The following is an 18,827-nucleotide window of genomic DNA, read 5'->3' as shown; positions in this document are numbered from 1 at the left end:
TGGATTCCCCCCTCTCTCCCCAATTCAGGTACCTGGCTTAGAAGTCACAGAATTGGAATTTCCTTTTTATGACCTTGGGATCCTAGATCAGTACTTGAAAGAGTACCTCTTCCCTAGATTGGTGTGTGCCTTTGCATTCTAGCTTCCCTGATTGTCTTCCAGGATTCACTTTTAAATCCCAATTTAATAGGAGGCCTTTCTTATCCCTTCGGTTTTTCTACCCCTCAAGTGTCTTCCCTCTGAGATTACCTCCCATTTATACTGTAGATATTTTGCATGTATAGAATTCTTGAAGGTAGGACCCGTGTTCTTGTATCCCCATTGCTAGCACATTACTTAAATGCTTGGTTGACCAATTAATCTAATAGCAATGGACCAGAGTATTAGTGGATATAGGACTGGAGTGGACTGGGGAAGACTTGGTTTTAGCCCCCTTTTCTAAACTTCAGTTATGTGAGATTGGGCAAATCCATTTCTTAGTGCCCCCTAGATATTTGTAAATTATGGATAATTAGTCATATGCTTTGATATATACCCAATGCTTATTAGGAGTGAATGAAATCATTGGTCTGGAGAAAATATCTCCACAGATAGATTTCACTGTTACTTGACTTAGTTCAAAACAATTTTCTCACAATTCTGCTTAATTCATTCTTATAAAAGGCTTCTTCAAGATTTTCAAGTGAATAAATGCTCTTAAAATGGGATTGAATTTGGCCCAAAGCATTTCTTTGTGTCTTGCTTTGTGCAAACTTTATGGTCTTGTTTAGCAAGTACTACTTATACTTTACCTCAGTTTGCCAGATTGATAAAATCTTGACCTTCTATCCATAAAGCTTGCTTGCTTGCCTACAATATGTTGAACTGCCTCCTTGCTTTCTCAGTGTTCTTTGTGGGTCTGACTACACTAGCGAGATGAAGTATGTTAAAGGCTCCCTGAATGATTACTGATACCTGATACCATGTAGCTTATAAATTTCCTTGCACTTGAGCATACAGGGCATTAGTTTTTTCCTTTGGAAGTTCTGGAGCTTATGTGAAATGAAAAGGTTTAAGAGAAAACTTAGGAGATTTGGGCAGTAGTTTCCAGGACTACCTCCTCCTGTTAGGAGAATGTAATCATTGTTCCTACATTCTATGTCTAACTTCTGTTAGTGACCAAAAATAAACACTACTGTTTTGAAAAACAAAATTCAGTGCTTATCCTTTTGTCCCAACAACCCTAGAGCTGAAGTGTAGCATTTTGGATAAAGATTTGGTGTAGCATTTTTGGAATTTAGAGGCAAATGACATTGGTAGGAAGGGATGGGATTGTGCTGGGTTTAGTCATACTTTCACTTCTCTTTTTTATTAGATTTTTAATCTAATAAAACTCCACATAATAATATTAAACGTTTTTAGAACTTTGTACTCAAAGTACTTTAACATCTCTAACATGATTCTCCCAGAAATTTTGTAAGGTAGTTAGGGTAGGGGATATTATATTTAGTGTATATTTTGGGAAATCATAGTATGATGTAGAAATATATACAAAGTCTTGAGAGAACAGCCCAACTTACTTTTCTCTTTGTATCCCTGGCAGTTAACATAAATGCTGTGCACCTAATAGATGCTTTTCATTCATTCATTTCTTACAACTAGGTAGTAAAGGTATTGTTCTTATTTCATCTATGCCTTTATTGTTTTTCATTCATATATGATTCTTCCTTATCCCAACTGGAATTTTCTGGAGTGGTTTGCCATTTCCTTTTCCAGATCTTTTTACAGAGGAGGAACTGACACAAGCAGTGTTAATTACTTGTCCAGGGTCACACAGCTAGTAAGCATGGGGAGGCCTATTTAAATTTGGATCTTCCTGACTCCAGGCCAGTGCTTTATCCACTGCGCCACCTAGCTGCCTATGTAAGCTAAGCAAAAAGAACTTCCTTTCTAAATGATTTCACAATTGATATTAATACCATATTTTCAGCTTCTAAGGCACAAATCTTTGGAGTAAATTTTGTATGTTTCTTCATCCTTTACTCTCAGCCATTTTATTAATTGCATTGAGTTTCTTACAAAATATATGTTTGACTCCATTTCATTGATAAAGTTTTTCCAAAGTAGGGGAGAAGGTGATTCATGACATTCTCCCCCCCCCCCCCACATTGTTTGACCTGTCAGTTCACATAATTCTCTCTTCACCCTCTCTCTTGCATGAAATACTTGCAATACTTGTAACACAGGAACCCACAACTAGTTGATCAAGATTTACTGGTAGATCTCCAAACCTTACCCAATAGATTCTCAGTTCATTTTTCATTCTCAGAGGTAAGAACAAACCTAGTAGCCATCTACTTCCCCTTATTCCTAGGCAATGTATACTATCAATAATTCCCTACTTTTTTTTAGTTAGCATTTTCAATGATTCTTCCACCCTAGTATTTAGCTGTCAGCACCTCTTCTATATTTTAAATTTTCAAAACTTTAGGAAATGAAAACTAGACTGTAATAGAAAGATCAGGAACTCCGATCAGGAACATTTATGATATAAATGATTTTATATATTTCAAGTCTTAAGATTGTTCTGATTCTGTCTATCTTTTTATGCTTCTATATGAAGCAAAACCTTAAAGTTTAATATGAAGATCATTTAAGTATTTATGTGATTTTTTACAATAACATTTCAGTTCCACTTAACCCGTACTGTGTCTCAGAGGAAAGAGAAATGTAATCACATTCTATCACATATTCATTAGTGAATATTAAATTTTCTATTTGTAGAAAATGTTTACAATTAGCAATATTGATATTTTTGCCTTTGCAAAATTATAGTGTTTGATCCATATTCATAACAATGCTGTTAGATCTTGCTTCTGGAGTTCAATCTCTTTCTTATAAAACCTTCATTCTGCCATTGTCATTGGAAAGACAAAATAAGGAAAAATTCGCTTCTCCACTCCTTGTAATCTGACTTCTGATCTTGGTGCCTGGCACACATTACGTTTTTAATAAATATTTATGGCTTGATTATCTCAACTGAAACAACTTACCAACATTCACTAACTTGTCAAATCTTTCTTGAAATCATCATAGCACTAAATACTATTGACCATTTCTTCCTTATAGAGAGTACATCATCTCTGGATTTTTATGAGACTGCTTCTTTTTGGTTTCCTACTTGTCTGATCATGCCTTCTTAGTTTTTGTCCTTGGAATAATCTCCCATGATCTGCCCTCTATGGGTATATTCCAAAGCTAATTTACTTAGGTCATCTGCTTTTCTTTATCTACTCTCTGGAGTCTCCCTTGAATATGAAGATTACTTCCTCCAGGCCTACATATCTAACCCATGTCTTTCTCCTAAGTTCCAATCCTATATCATCATCTACTATTCGGACATTTTGAACTGGATTTCTTACATGCATCTCATCATAAAAGGTTTTTACTGCATTATGGAATACATGCATGCATGCCCAGAACGTCTACGACAAAACTCATTATCTTTTCTTCAAACCTAACCACTTTAACTTCTTTATTTCTGTCAAAGGCACCACTTTTCCAGGTTTGCACCTCTTGTTCTCCTCATTCTCTTCATCTTCCATATTGAGGTTACCAAATCCTAATGAATCTATTTGTATAACATTTCTCTAATATATTGTCTTGTCTCAATTACATAGCTACATCTCCTTGCCTCTAGTCTTTCCCTTTTCAGTCTAGCTGCCTTTTCTTTACAGATGGCTTACAAATGGAGAAATGTTAACAAATCCAGCTAATTACTTTGGATTACCTTATCATCATAACTGACTGCTGCTTTTTGTCATATAATTAGGAATTGGAAAAATTTGGACTAATGTTATTTGGAGCTTTACATTTATTTCCTTGATTTATTTGGAATAGAGACATAATTTTTACAAATAGCTCATGTAGGTTGTCTAAAATAAAATACATTTAAACCCACCTGAACCCCACCAACAATAACCAACATATGGTTTCCATATGATTATATATATATGTGTGTATATATACATAAATACATATATATATGTCGTCTTCATTCCACTCCTGTATTCCAGTGTCTCTTTGATAAAAGACAAGAAATATCCTTTACTAGAAGTCCTTTGAGGTGATAATTAATCATATTGATCAGTCCTAAAGACTTTCAGTATTGTTTTTCTTTTACATTATTGCGATCATTGTATAAATTATTTTCCTGGTTCTCCTTATTTTGTTCTGCACCACTTTATACAAATGGTCCCAGGTTTCTCTGAATTCTTCATATATATGGTTCCATATGGCATAATAATTTTCTTACATTCATATATTCAACTTATTCAGTCATTCCATTCTACAGTCCTTCTAATTGTTTGCTGTTACAAAAGCCCAGCAATGTATATTTTTGTATATATGGGACCTTGCTTTTGTCTTTGACCTCCCTGGGGTATAAGTCTATTAGGGCTGTCTCTTGATCAAGAGGTATGTATTTTTATAATATAGCTAAAAGTTTGTTTGTTTTTTAAATATAGTTCTAAATAGTTTCTCAGAAGAGTGAATTGGCCAGTTTACAGCTCCATCAACAGTGCCAGAATATATCTGTGTTCCCATAGCATTGACCATCTTCTTTTTTTTTCCCAATCTGGATATGAAAAGAAACCTAAGAGTTCTTTTAATTTGCATTAATTTTATCATCAGTGATTTAACACATCTTTTTTTAATGATTGTTGATATGTTGAATTTTTTCTTTTAAAAATTGCTTGTTCGTATCTTTTGACTTTCTACTGGGGATTTGGCATATTTCAATGGACATTATCATACCTTTCATAGTTTTCTAGAGACTTTAGCAACAGAACTATATATATATTACTACTAAAAGTCTAAAGAAATTTCCTTTTTCTGGACCTTAGAGAGTTTCTGAGTATCTGGAAGTTTTTTCACTGTTTAATAGAAGATTGGGCTAGATAATCTGCAATGTCCTCTCAAGTTCTAAATTCTGTATTCCATTGAGTTCACTCAGTACTTTCAAAGACACATTTCCCTCACCCTTACAGTACTGAGAAATGATAAATAGATCCTCCCACTGAACAAAACTGGGGACTCCAAAGTGTAGAAATACGGATTTTGCATCTTGGAGCAAGTATTTTTAGTACTCTCTGACTTTAGAAATTTTGATGAAAACATAGCATTTTCATCAGCTTCTATAAAGCTTTGCACTCCACCCACAACTTTTGTAGGCCTATTTGTTACTCTTTTTTTTTTTTTTTTTTGATTAATATATTGAGATTAAATCAATTTCTCTAGATGTCCTTGTCAATGGTTTCATAATAAGTATTTGAAACCTTTTATTAGCTTCCAATGAATCGGAATATTGCTATGTGTAAAACTAATGAAAGCTTCCTTTGATCTATTTAGTATATATATCTTTTTTTTTTTTTTTAACCAAAGGGTGATTTTCCTAGTGTTGGCAATGTCTTGGACTTTTTTATAAAGGTATCTAATTTCTGCCATTGAACTTAGTAATGATTCTCAGATTTACTTATCCATCCTTATTCTCTTTCCTAACCTCCTTACATCTCCAGTTACCTATTGAACTGGTTATCCCATTTTGGTGGGACAAGCTACCCCAGACATCTTGAGCTCAATATGGCCAAAATGGAACTCATTACCTTTTCCCCCAAATCCTGATCTTTTCCTAACTTTTTTTTTCATTAATAGTATTTTATTTTTTTCCAGCTACATGTAAAGATAGTTTTTTTAAGTTGTTGAATTCCAAATTTTTTTCCTTCCCTTCTCCCCAACAAACAATCTGCTATAGCTTATACATGTACAATCATTTTAAACATATTTCCAAATTAGTCACGTTAAAGAAAAATCAATACAAAAGTGAAAACAGTGTGCTTCAATGTGCATTCAGGCTCTATATTGTAAAGTATATAGTATAGTATATGCATGGTATTTTCTATCACAAGTTTATTAGAATTGTCTTGGATCACTATGTTGCTGAGAAGAGCTAAGTCTTTCAAAGTTAGTTATCATATAATGTTGCTGTTACTGTTCTCCTAGTTCTGCTCCCTTTACTTAGCAGTAGTTCATTTAAGTCCTTCCAGAATTTTCTGAAATCTACCTGCTCATTATTTCTTATAGAACAATAATATTCCATTATATTCATAGACCATAACTTATTCAGTCATTCTCCCAGTTGATAGGCATCTCCTCACTTTCCACTTCCTTGCTACCACACACAAAAAGAGTAATAAACATTTTTGCACATGTGGGTCCTTTTCCCTTTTTATGATCTCTTTGGGATACAAGGCCAGTAGTAACACTACTGGATCAAAGAATATGCATAGTCTTATAGCCCTTTGGATATAGTTCCAAACAGCTGTACAGAATGGTTGGATCAGTTTACAATTCCACCAGCAATGCATTAGTACCCCAGTTTTCCCATATCCCCTCCCACATTTTATTGTTTTCTTTTTTTCTGTCTTCTTAGCTAATCTGATAGACATGAGGTGATACCTCAGAGTTATTTTAATTTGCATTTCTCCTACCTTTTCTTTTACTATTGAAGGCACTACCATTGTCCCAGGCACCCAAACTTTATCTAGGTAACATTCTTTTTTTTTTTTTTTTTTCAATTTAATTTTTTTTCTAATAATTTTTTATTGACAGAACCCATGCCAGGGTAATTTTTTTACAACATTATCCCTTGCACTCACTTCTATTCCGATTTTTCCCCTCCTTCTCTCCACCCCCTCCCCCAGATGGCAAGCAGTCCTTTACATGTTAAATAGGTTACAGTATATCCTAGATACAATATATGTGTGCAAAAGGAGAATTGGATTCAGAAGGTAGAAATAACCCGGGAAGAAAAACAAAAATGCAAACAGTTTACATTCATTTCCCAGTGTTCTTTCTTTGGGTGTAGCTGCTTCTGTCTATCATTGATCTATTGAAACTGAGTTAGATCTCTTTGTCAAAGAAATCCACTTCCATCAGAATACATCCTCATACAGTATCATACAGAATTTAGAATTTATAGTTGTTGAAGTGTATAATGATCTGGTTCTGCTCATTTCACTTAGCATCTGTTCATGTAAGTCTCTCCAAGCCTCTCTGTATTCATCCTGCTGGTCATTTCTTACAGAACAATAATATTCCATAACATTCATATACCACAATTTTCTAGGTAACATTCTTGATTCTTCTCTCCCACCCATTATATCCAATCACTTGCTCTAGTTTGTAACATATTTTGTATATATCTCCTCTTCACCTTTGATGCTGCTCTGTTCCTGATACAGGCCTTCATCAGCTCAAACTTGGACTATAGCAGACTTCCTGCTTCAGGTCTCTCTCCAAATCATTTCATCCTCCATTCAAGTGTCAAATTAGTCTTCTTAAAATCCATGTTATCACTTTATTCAAAAATAAACTCTATTGGTTCCCTCTTATTTTCAATTCTATTTTTCTGACTTAATCAATTTAGATTTAATATTCTCTTTCTTCCCCCTTGTAAATTTCAACTATCACCTACATCTCATAGAAACTTGCCTAAAGATCAAGCTTTTGTCTTGTAATTACAATTTTTCTCCACCTTTGTGTCATGACCCATTTGGAATTTTCTTGATAAAGACACAGGAGTGCTTTGCCATTCCTTCTCCAACTTGTTTTATAGATAAAGACAGTGAGGGATATAGAGTTAAGTGACTTTCCCAGGAATCTAGCTAGAAAGTGTCTAAGACTAGATTTGAATTCAGGAAGATGAGGCTTCTTGACTCCAGGACCAGAACTCTCTCTTAGCCCACCTGGCTGCCCCTCCCTGTTAACTTTCAAGGTCAAATATAAAATCCTCTGACATGTAAAGTTCTTTATAACGTGACCCTGTCTTCCTTTAGTCTTCTTACACTTTATTCTCCCCAGGTACTCTGCAGTCCAGCTGCACTGACCTTCCTGCTCTTAACTCACAAACCACTCTTATCTCCAAAGCCTCTCATATCTCAGAATTTCAATATTACAACTTTTCCTTAGGTAGGGATGTATAATGCCTGCCTTCTTCCTATCCTCTATTTTTCCTCTTGAAAAGATAAAAATGTAGTCTTTTGAAGTGTTCCCTGCTCAAGGACTTGCAAAAAGTTCTGAACTATATAGGCCAGACTTACTTAAGAGATGGAACTAGCAGCTTTCCAATGAGACTTCCTACTTATAAGTGTCTCAAAGAACATATTTCTTTTTCCTGATCATCATCCAAATGTTGAAGTTGAAAAGGGACCCCAAAAGGTTGGGGTCTCAGACCAGTGCCATGAGGTGTCTCAAAAGAATTTGCAGGCTTGAATCCATCTCCAAGTCAAGGGGCAGTTTATTGTAATTGTACCGCCAATTGGAGTCTAAATTCCAAGAGAATTTAGCAAAGAAACAGAAGCCTATTTATTTATTTAATGCTTCCTCTTATAGATATGCTGATTTTATGGCCCAGAGGTAGGACCAAAGCATGGTCTCCAGAATTTGGTTATCACTGACCTAGGGACTATCTATCTGACAGTCATCAATAAACTGAGGTGTGGTCTATTCAATATTGTTTCAGGAATTTGATCTGTAGGAGTATCCTGAGTCCAGAAGGCTTTAAAATAGATCGAGTGTGGCCAGACTCCAAAGCCAGAAAACTTAAAACACTGACTTATTGTTAGAACAGAAGCCCTTTAAGATGTGGGAACCTCAAAATCATTGCTGTCTCCCCTAGAAGCTATATTACATCAAAACTACATAACAGATGAATCAGTTCTTAAAATTTGTATAACTTAAATATAGCTCATAATTTTGTCAGAGTAAGATAGTCCTTCTTGCCCAATAGTCTTTTCTTACTCTTTTACATTCATAAATAAAGGCTAATTACTATAATTTCAAATTTTTTGTGATCATCCATATTCAACTTGATTTGTATAGTCTCCAGGGCGTACTGTTGGAACCATGTCTCTGATCTTGTTGAGGTCTAGCTTTGGGGTACCTAAATGAAATTAGGGTTAAGGTCTAGTGGCAGGTTTGGGGTACAGATTCGGTGCAAGGGGGCCTAGTAGCGGCGGAGTTCCCAATAAAAGCATTTATTGGCCCAGAGAGCTAGATTGATAAAAGAGGTTTAGTATTAGATAAGCAAAGTTAAAGTATAGGCGAAGATAGAGATAAGGAGGGCACTGGACAGAGGGTCCAGTGGACAGAAGGTCCTCACATGGTAGCCATGTTTGGAATCTCTGCAAAGAGGGGTTCCCCACGTGGCCTTTTTATAATAGGAGACTTAGCTTGAGGGGCTTTCGGGTGTAGCCCCAAAGTTGGCTCAGATCCGGGTGGGGCTGGGAACAGGTCAGATCTTCTATTGGAATTCAAAGGGACCAGGATTTGTGAGTTAAAGGGCAATTTACATTATTAACTAGGAGAGGGTGAATCTAGAAAGGAATCTTTCCCGCATCAATCTCAAGGCCACCTTTTCACACCAGTGTATTCACAATACTTTTATTAATGAGAGAGCCTCTCATTTTTCTTTTGAGTTTAACAAGCTTAGCATCCTCTTCCACTGTGGATTTCTTAATGATTGCCACACAGAAATATTACAGCCAGTTGGTTACTTCCTGTTATGTTCCTCTAAGCCTTTCTTTAACATTCTGCTTTCAGTAGACTAGTTATTGAAAGAAGAAACAAAGTCTGAGATTGATCATAGATGTTTAGAGTACCAGGTTTCTTTGTGTAAGGTGATTTACAAGCTGGAGTGTGTCCCCAAAAAATGCATTCAGAAAGTTGAAGATAATTGAAATAATGCTTACATGTGAACTGGTTGAAGGAAGTATAGAATATGCTTAGCCTGGAAAAGAAACTGGGAGGGAGACTTAGGGATGATAGTTGTTGAAAGATAACTTTTAAGTATTTTAAAAGTTGTCATGTAGAAAAATCTTGAGGCTGGCAATGAGGTGTAAGAATGGGAAAGTTTTTTCATCATTTTTCCAAAAAATAAAATTGTCTTCCTATGAGTTTAAATAACTCAAAAGGGAAAAATAGACAGGATAGAGAGAAATGGCTAATTGTATTATTTCTATGGTCAAATTAGAAATAAATTGTCATTGGAACTCTTATTACTGTGATAGAAAACTGAGGAGACAAGTATTCATTTGATATATCTGTGCTAATGGATCCTACCAAGAAAGTTAATTCATGCCTAGCATATGTTTTGGCTGCCATTTGTAAGACTTCCTACTTAATATATAGCTTTCAACCAATTAAATGTTGATAATTATTTAATTTCTTTATTAATAAAGTCAGAAAGTATAAGACTGAGGTGTTTGAAGAACCCAAGTAATCTTCATAGCCACTCATTAAACTTTTAAGGCCTGCTTTATGGAAGGTATTTCCTAAGGGGCTGGTGCTAACCTTGGAAACAGAAAACAGAAAATACAAGGATATTTATCATGTTAATAGCATGAAAAAATACTATTTGATATGCTTATAGTCTCCATTTAGGACTGCTGGTATTTGTTAATGAATAAGTCATTTGATTGAGAACAAAAGTAGTATAATGAATTCTTGATTCACTGGTTGTTGATGAATACCTGTTAGATTTTTTTTTTTTTTTTTTTGCTATAAATAGTTGTGTAGTTGTAACTGATTTCAAACTTCCATGTTCATTCTCATTTTTTCTACTTTTGGTATGTTATCTGGGCCAATATTTTGTGCTCCTCTAATTTCTGTACTGGGACTCTGTGTGATTGTTTGAATTTAGTATGATCAGGAAACTGTGAATTGTGAAATTATAGCTCTAAAACTGGAAGGGATCTCAATATTTTATCCATGGTCATATAGACAGTAATTATCAGAGATGGAATTTAAACACAGGTGCTCTAGCTCCAGAGTAGTGTTCTTTTCCATTGTCCCACATCTCCTCCAAGATTGTGGAAGAATAAAATACTAATTGCAGACATTTCCTGGAGAATTTGGGGCGGGGGAGAGAAAGAAATTATCTCTTCTATCTCATAATGGCAGATTTGCTCTCTTGGAGTACTCTAAAGTGGGTTGTTGTTTGTCCTTTGTTCTCAAAGATGATCATGACTTCAGGGAGATGATGCTAAGACATGCACATTTGAATGAAGGAGGGTGGGCAAAGTTACTAGCTTTACTTTCTCCTTCAGAACTATCTGGGTCCAGTGGCAAGATCAGTAGAGCTAGAAATGGTCCTCGATGGGAGATCTCAGCCTTTTAAAGCTAAGATCTTTAACAAGTTTCAGTTTGACTCAAACAAGACTCAATCAGTGATTAAAGCTAGATAAGAATGAGGCAAAGAATGACCTCTTTTACCTAGTGGGGAAAAAAAAAAAACAACTAATCTAAGAGGAGAAAACTCTCAGGATTTCTGGCCCAAATAGGAAAAATTGCTGTTTACACTTGTTCTGAGGCAGTCAGGGTCAAAACAAAGACTTAGAAGGCTTGGTTTAGGATCTTTTGGCCAGAGTGATTTGGGTTTAAGGTATGGTTCTTAAGAAGAAAATCTAGGATTCTGAGAAGATGGTCAGAAAATTCCAAGCCCTCCATATTTCCCCCACAAGCAAAACAGGATTAACATAGATTGATGAAAAACAAATAAGAATGGAGGCAGAATTGTGGTTCTCCTGGGAAAACTAGAGAAGATGCGAAGAACTGGAAGACTGAGGTTTGGTATATATGAAATGTGAACATTCCAGGCTTTGTGTGCTGAAACTGCAAGTTGGGAGCCATAATGCTAGCTGGGTTTGGAAGTAGTTTCAGTCCCAATCACAGGAACTTTTACATCCAGGTAAATGTGGGAAGTTGGGGTTCTGAGTCTGGAAAGACCAAAGGAACCTCTGCTGATAAGGAACATTAGGCCCAATTGTGCTGCTGAGATTCTGCCCTGATTAAGAAGGAACCAACACAGGCTTGGTGAGTGCAGAACCAGTGGGGCAGGGTTTCTGTGGGCTATGGGAAGATTGAAGTTCTTGGTTTGTGGTTCTAACTCATAAGGGAGAACTGAAGTGAAGTCAGAGACGTCATTCCTCCCACCCCAGAACTAGAGATGATAATGATGCCGGTTGTGGTCCCTTTAAGAATTGATTTGTTCCTTCCTTTCTGATTCCCAATCCCTGGATTGATGAATTATCAATCCAGGAAGCTAGGACCTTTGATTCACAAATCCTGGTTCCCTTTGAATTCCAATAGAAGATCCGGCCTGTCCCAGCCCCCACCGGGATCTGAGCCAACTTGGGCTGTCCCAGCCCCCATTCTAATGATCTGCTTAGGTTTCCCAACCCCCACTAAGCAGATTCAAGCCTCAACCGAAAGCCAAAAGGAACCAACCGGGGACTCCACCGACAGGCCCCTTTAGCTGAATTTCTCATTATAAAAGAGTTAAGCTGGAATCCTCTCTTTTCAGAGGTTCCAAACATGCCAGCCTTATGCCTGGCATGGCAGGACCCTCTGTCTCCTGAAATCCTGTTTCCAGTGCCCTTCTTATCTCTCTATCCTTACCTATTTCCTTAACTATACCTTAATCTTACTTCTAAACCCCAATATAAACCTCTTTTGTCAATCTAGCTCTTCGGGCCTGTAATTCCTTACAGGGGACTCTTTACGCTGCTTCTAGACTTCATTTAACTCCATATCCTTGCGCCAAATCCAAAGGGTTGCAAATAGAGAGTCTCTATTTGACTCTCTGTACCCCAAACTTGCCACTAGACCTCAAACCCTAATTTCACTTAGGTACCCCATATCTAGACCTCATCAATAACACTAACTGATTTTTATTTTTACAAAAAAGAGTAGGCAAAGGAGAAAGAACCCAACCATAGAAACTTACGATGGGAATAGGGAAGACTGGAGTTCAACTTCAGAGGAGTTTACTGAGGTTAAAAAAATTTTCTCCTACCCCAAAGAGTGATGTCAAATAGTTAGCTGCCTGAAAAGAACTCAAAAATTTTTTAAAAAATTAAATGAGATATTGAGAGAAAACTTAAAAAAACAAAAACAAAAACTGATGAGGATAACTAAGTGGCAGAGTGGATAGAGTCCTGAAGTCAAGAAGACCTGAGTTCAAATCTGGTCTCAGAAACTTAACACTTCCTGGCTGTGTGACCCTGGGCAAGTCACTTAACCCCAATTATCTCAGCAAAAAAAACCCAAAACCAGGAAAAACAAGAAGATTATGAAAAGAAAGTTAACTCTAGAAAAGGAGAAACAGAATCTTAAAGAAAAAAATGACTCTTTGAACATTAGAATTGGCAAGAAGAAGCCAGTGAAATTAGGAGAGCATGAAATAATAAAACAAAATATAAAAAATGAAAAAATAGAAGAGAATGTGAGATATCTCTTAAGAAAAATAAAAAAGAACAGATCATGAAGAGAAGACATAAGAATAATTGAAAGCTACCTGAAAAGCTATGACCAACCCCCCAAAAACTCCTTCATACAATAATAGAAGAAATACTTAAAGAAAATTTTCCTAAAATGATAAAACAAGAGGGGAAAGTAGAAATGAAAAAAATCCACTGATTATCACCTCAAGAGTTCTTACAAGAAAAACATACAGGAACATCATTGCTAAATTTCAAAACCTTCAGATCAAAGAGGAAAATTTTAAAGCAACAATGACAACAAAAAAATCCAATTCAAATATGCTGGAGCTGCAATTAGAATTGCATGGGTCCTATCAATGGCTACAATAAAAGACCACAGTTCCTGGAATACTATATATCGACAATCAAAAAAACTAGGGTTGTAGCCAAAAGTATCATATTCAGCATCCAATAAGAATATTGGATGAAAAAAGAAATGAATATCCAATGAAGTCAGATTTTTAGGATTTTTTTTTCAAAGAAACATGAATTCAATAGAAAATTTAACATATAAGAGCCAACATCAAAGATTAGTTTCAAAGGACTTATTAAAGAAAAACTATTTTATACACGGAAAAGTAAACCATATATCTAAAGTTGTCATTAGTAATTGGGAAGGCTAAAGAAAGATTGCATTAGAATTGAGTATGATGTGACTCTAAAAAGCAAGAAAGATACAGAGGAATTAGATGGGGGGAAAGGGCTGGTAGTTCTGAAATCCTGTGCACTTTGGGAATGGATTAAAGAGGGAATAATGTACATATACACCCAGAAGGGTAAACTCTCCAAAATCTACAAAGAAATTAAGGGGGGGGGGGGAGGAATAGAATAAGGCAGGATTTGTTTGTAGAAGGGTGTGAAGGTAGTGGGGGAAGTAGATTAATGAAAAAGGGATAAAGAAGGAGGAAAAGGATGACATAGGATAAAGTGAGGTTCACAGATTAACAGGGATAAAGTATGTGGATTAAAAAGAATGGGATAAATGTTAGAGTTCAAATGTTGGAGTTTGTTCTTCTCAAAGCACAGCCGGTTTAGAGGCTTAGAGCCCTTTGGATGTCTCCAAATCCAAAGGTTCTGTCCTTCAGCCTCTGCCTCTGCCTTCTTCTGCCTCCAACCAAGACAGAGATGGAAGGTCTCTCTTATCTCCTTCTGGGGAGCCCAGCCACCAACTTGCCGCGGAGAGAGGGCTTCTGGCGTAGCTCCACTGAAATCTGTCAAAGTGTTCTCTGCACCAGAGTCGTTCCTCTCGAGTCCAGCGCGATCAGCCAGCCAAGAGGAAAAATGTATTCTGCCATAGATCCCTCATCGCTGGCTTTTTATCTGCCTCTTCTGAGAGAATGGGATTATGGGTTTTCTCCCATAGTGCTCTCTGGCCCAATGACTTTAAGGGAGGTGTGAACTCCCTTGAAGTTAGAAAGTGTACTTTGTGAAGCTAGCATACTTGTGGACTCCAATGAGTAAAGGTGTGAACACAAGCCTTGTCTTAATTAGTTCTACTTAGTACCTTGTTTCAGGTTCTGGCCAAAACATCTTCTTGTAAGATTAGATCAACTCTAATTACTTAGCAGTTAGTAAGGATTCCAACAGATAAAGAGTGAGGGGAGAGTCAGGGAAGAAAATAAGGGAGGGTTCCTTCAGGTGGGGTTGAAGGTACGGGACATACTCTCTGGGAAGTTAGGTGATAGCAAGTCAAATTAATAAGTAGAGATGAAGTAGAAGAATTAAGAATTAACAGGAGTAGAAAATGAAGTGTACACAAACATAATAGCAATGATGAGTAAAAAAGTAGGGATAGTAAACACTTATTTCAGTCAAAATCAATCTTAAAAAAGATTTAACCAGGGCAGCTAGATGGCACAGTGGATAGTGTACCAGCCCTGAAGCTAGGAGGATCTGAGTTAAAATCCAGCCTTAGACACTTAACACTTCCTAATTATGTGACCCTGGGCAAGTCATTTAACTTCAATTGCTTCACTTAAAAAAAAAAAAAAAGACCCAATCAGGATAGAAATCTACATTATATATCAGCTCTATTAATTAATATCTTTTTAGATGTATTTGTATGTATGTATGTGTGTGAGTATATATATGTATGTGTGTGAGTATTTATATGTATGTGTGTATATATATATATCCCTGTATAATTGTAGCTTGCTTGGAAGAGAGGGACAAGAAAGGAGAAGAAAAACATATACAGCAGGAGAACAAAAGAAAACTTACTAGGAAGCAAAGAAAAGATGGACAGTTATGAAAACAATGTCTTATATATGCTTTCTTGAACTGGAAATTTATTGTAACATTTTGAATCCTCTATATTTTGCATTTGTTTTAATTAAATATATTTTTTTAAAAAAGAAAGAAGAAAATCTAGTACATGAACCCCAATATATCAAGGAAGGAAGGAAAGAAGAGAGGAAGGGAGGAAAAGAACATGGATAGATCAAAGTGTTGCTTAATCCTCAGCTCCTACTCACATGAGACTGTTTTACTCAAAATCCAATGGGCTTGCTTGTCACGCTGTGACATTTACTATGGGCAAGGGTGATTGAACAAACCTTTTCTACTAAGAGCTATTATTTCCCATATAAAGAAGAAATGGTTGTGATTTAGAACCAACTTCCAAGTATTTGTTTCTTCATTTATTTGAGATAACAAGCAAAACTAACCCCTCCTTTCTGATTATTAGGAACAAAAATAAAATATAAATTTCTTAAATTCTGTAGAAGTGAATATGATTATTAACAAGATAATTTTGGCCAATTCTAAGGAATTCAGGAAGGATTTAATATTAAAATACTAACTGCTGTTTTTCTTAAGTTATAAATTATGTTTGTTGCTACATTAAAAAAAAAACAGTAAAATTCAGTTGCCTTTCTGATGTATTTTTAAAAATTAACTCATTTCAGATTTAGATCATTCCTTGATCTATATTACTTTTCTTTTTTTAATATTTAGAACTGGAATGGACAAACATCAATCTGGAATTCAGAGTCTGAAACTGGATAATTCAATTATAGAAGGAGTAAGTGACCAAGTCCTTGTGGCAGTTGTGATCAGTTTCGCTTTCATTGCTACACTGATATATATTCTTTTAAGGTGAGACTAATGGTCAGGAGGATTGAATAATACATATTTTCAAGGGCCATTTAAGTTTGTTACTTCTGGTAATACTTAATATCAAATGTAAAATTCAAGTAAAAAATAGTGACATATTTTTGTTCACATACTTGATATTGCTGCATATTTTTCTTCTTATGGATTGTTTAATGCTTAATTTGAAACAGTGAACCTTATTTTAAATGAAAGGTCAATGTCCAAGGCTATGATTATTCTTTAACAAAATAAAATTTTTTCACAACTTCCAAAAATAATGAATAAATCTGGGAAGTAACTAAATATAAATCTTAGATACTTTATATAGAAGAACTTGCCTAGGATCAGATAGCTACTAAGTATCAGAAATAGGATTTGAATTCATATTTTTCTTCCTCCTCACCCGTGTTTTATCCCCCATGCCATATCACCTAATGTATAAACATTATTGAAATACCTTCATTGGAGAACAGATTACTAAAGAAGTCAAATGGTACTTGAATCAAATTGGTTCACAAATGAAATTCTCTCATGTCATCAAAGTAGTAATATCTGTATTATATTACATGTTTTCAAGGAAAGACGGAATTTTACTTAACTTTTCCTATATAGCAATAATTTATATTTCTAGACCTGATGTAATGCAGAATAAGAAAACTAATGGCCAATGTAATTAATTTTTTGGTACAGATTTATGGTTTCATGTTTATAGTTAAATAAAATGTCAGTAAATTATATCCATTATTTCCACTTGGATCTGTATTGTGAATGTAAAGGTAATTTATTATTGGGAGAAAAAATACAGTCATCAATAAAAATTATTTTTAAAAAATAGTTATATTAAGAGAGAAAAACATTTGGTAAAATACTGCATACTTTAAAAAAAATTTTCCATCCCACTTCTCCTTCCTCCCATCCTTTGAGAAAGCAGGAAAAACAAAACCCTTTACAAATATGTGTGGATGTGCAAATCAAATTTTTGAACTAACCATGTCTTTGTTTCACTGAAAGGAAGGAAGGAAAGAAGGAAAGAAGGAAGGATTATGCTTTAACCTGTACTGAGTCTATCAGCTCTTTATCTGGATGTGGAAAGAATGTTTCATCATGATTCCTTTGGAATTGTGGTTGGGTCATTGTATTGATCAGAGTTACTAAATCTTTCATAATAGATCATTTTTACAATATTATTGTTACTGTATAAATTTTTCTCCTAGGTATGTTCACTTCATTGATTAACACAGGTCTTTCCAGGTTTTTCTGAAACCATACCCTTCATCATTTCTTAGAGCACAATGATATATTCATATGTTATAACTTGTTCAGCCATTGCTTAATGAGTAGGCGTCCTCTCAGTCCATTTCTTTACCATCACAAAAAAGGAGCTGTACAATATAAATTTTTGCTAATAGCACTTTAAAAACTCAGGAGTGCTTTCCCCCTTAATATGGTATAGATTTTGGGGCAGCTAGTTGGTATAATGGATAGAGCACCAACGCTGAAGTCAGAAGTCACTAGTTCTGAAGTCTGAGTTCAAATCTGACCTCAGACACTTAATACATCCTGGCTGTATGACCCTGAGCAAGTTACTTAACCCCAATTGCCTCGGAAAAAAAGGAAGATATATATTTTAAAATATTTACATATTTAATTTACATATTCAAATATATACAAAATATAGAATATATATATAACAAAGTCATGTTGCTAATATTTTAATTAGTATCATCTTTAATGTTATATTAAATGTTATATTGTATATAACAATAGTGTTACTATGTAACATTGTAACTAAAACATAGTGTATATATTACTAGTGTAATATAGTATTATATTAGTATAGTGTTATACTATAAGATATAGTGTATATAGTGTTAATATATATTAGTAGTAATATAATATTATTACTATAGGATAATATAGTGTTAATATATATTACTGTAATATGATATATATATATATATTTTAAGTACTTATTTGAAGCCATGTCCTGATATTTATGCAGTAAGGAAATATTGGAGTCATTTTCACTAACCTGGTATGAAATAGAACTATCCTTTGTTTTCAGTAATATATTTAATTTATTTATAGTAGCAAGGTTAAAAAAAATGAATATTAGTAAGAACAAAATATCTCCATTTATAGATGATACAATTGTCAATTTAAAAAAAGTTGAGGGTAATAATCTTAGGAAGATAGAGAAAAATAAGATGATTTTTGTAGTTTCATCTGCATATCAGAAAGCTGATAAAAAGAGAAATGTCATTTATAGTAATGTCCCAATATATCCACAATTTGGCATAAATTGTGTAGGACATAAGCAAGTCACTTAAATTCTTTTGGCCCCACACAATGAATTTTGAGGGAATTATTGTTTTG

The 18,827-nt window shown here is 34.9% G+C and overlaps 1 protein-coding gene across 5 annotated transcripts in view; it reads left to right on the top strand.

The window, feature by feature from the left end:
- Positions 1–18,827, top strand: part of RNF170 (ring finger protein 170) — a 55,865-nt gene that overhangs the window by 1,083 nt on the left and 35,955 nt on the right. For 4 of the 5 annotated variants that reach the window (XM_051975617.1, XM_051975618.1, XM_051975615.1 and 1 more), the window contains exon 2: positions 16,314–16,454. In XM_051975617.1, coding sequence (XP_051831577.1) covers positions 16,321–16,454 — 134 coding nt within the window. In that variant the 5' untranslated portion in view covers positions 16,314–16,320. The remainder of the gene's footprint in view (positions 1–16,313; positions 16,455–18,827) is intronic. The other variant, XM_051975619.1, reaches the window with a different exon arrangement.

This window comes from Antechinus flavipes, chromosome 2 (assembly GCF_016432865.1).
Source record: "Antechinus flavipes isolate AdamAnt ecotype Samford, QLD, Australia chromosome 2, AdamAnt_v2, whole genome shotgun sequence".
In the NCBI taxonomy this organism is placed as follows: domain Eukaryota; kingdom Metazoa; phylum Chordata; class Mammalia; order Dasyuromorphia; family Dasyuridae; genus Antechinus; species Antechinus flavipes.
This window is presented reverse-complemented; position numbering and strand designations above follow the sequence as displayed.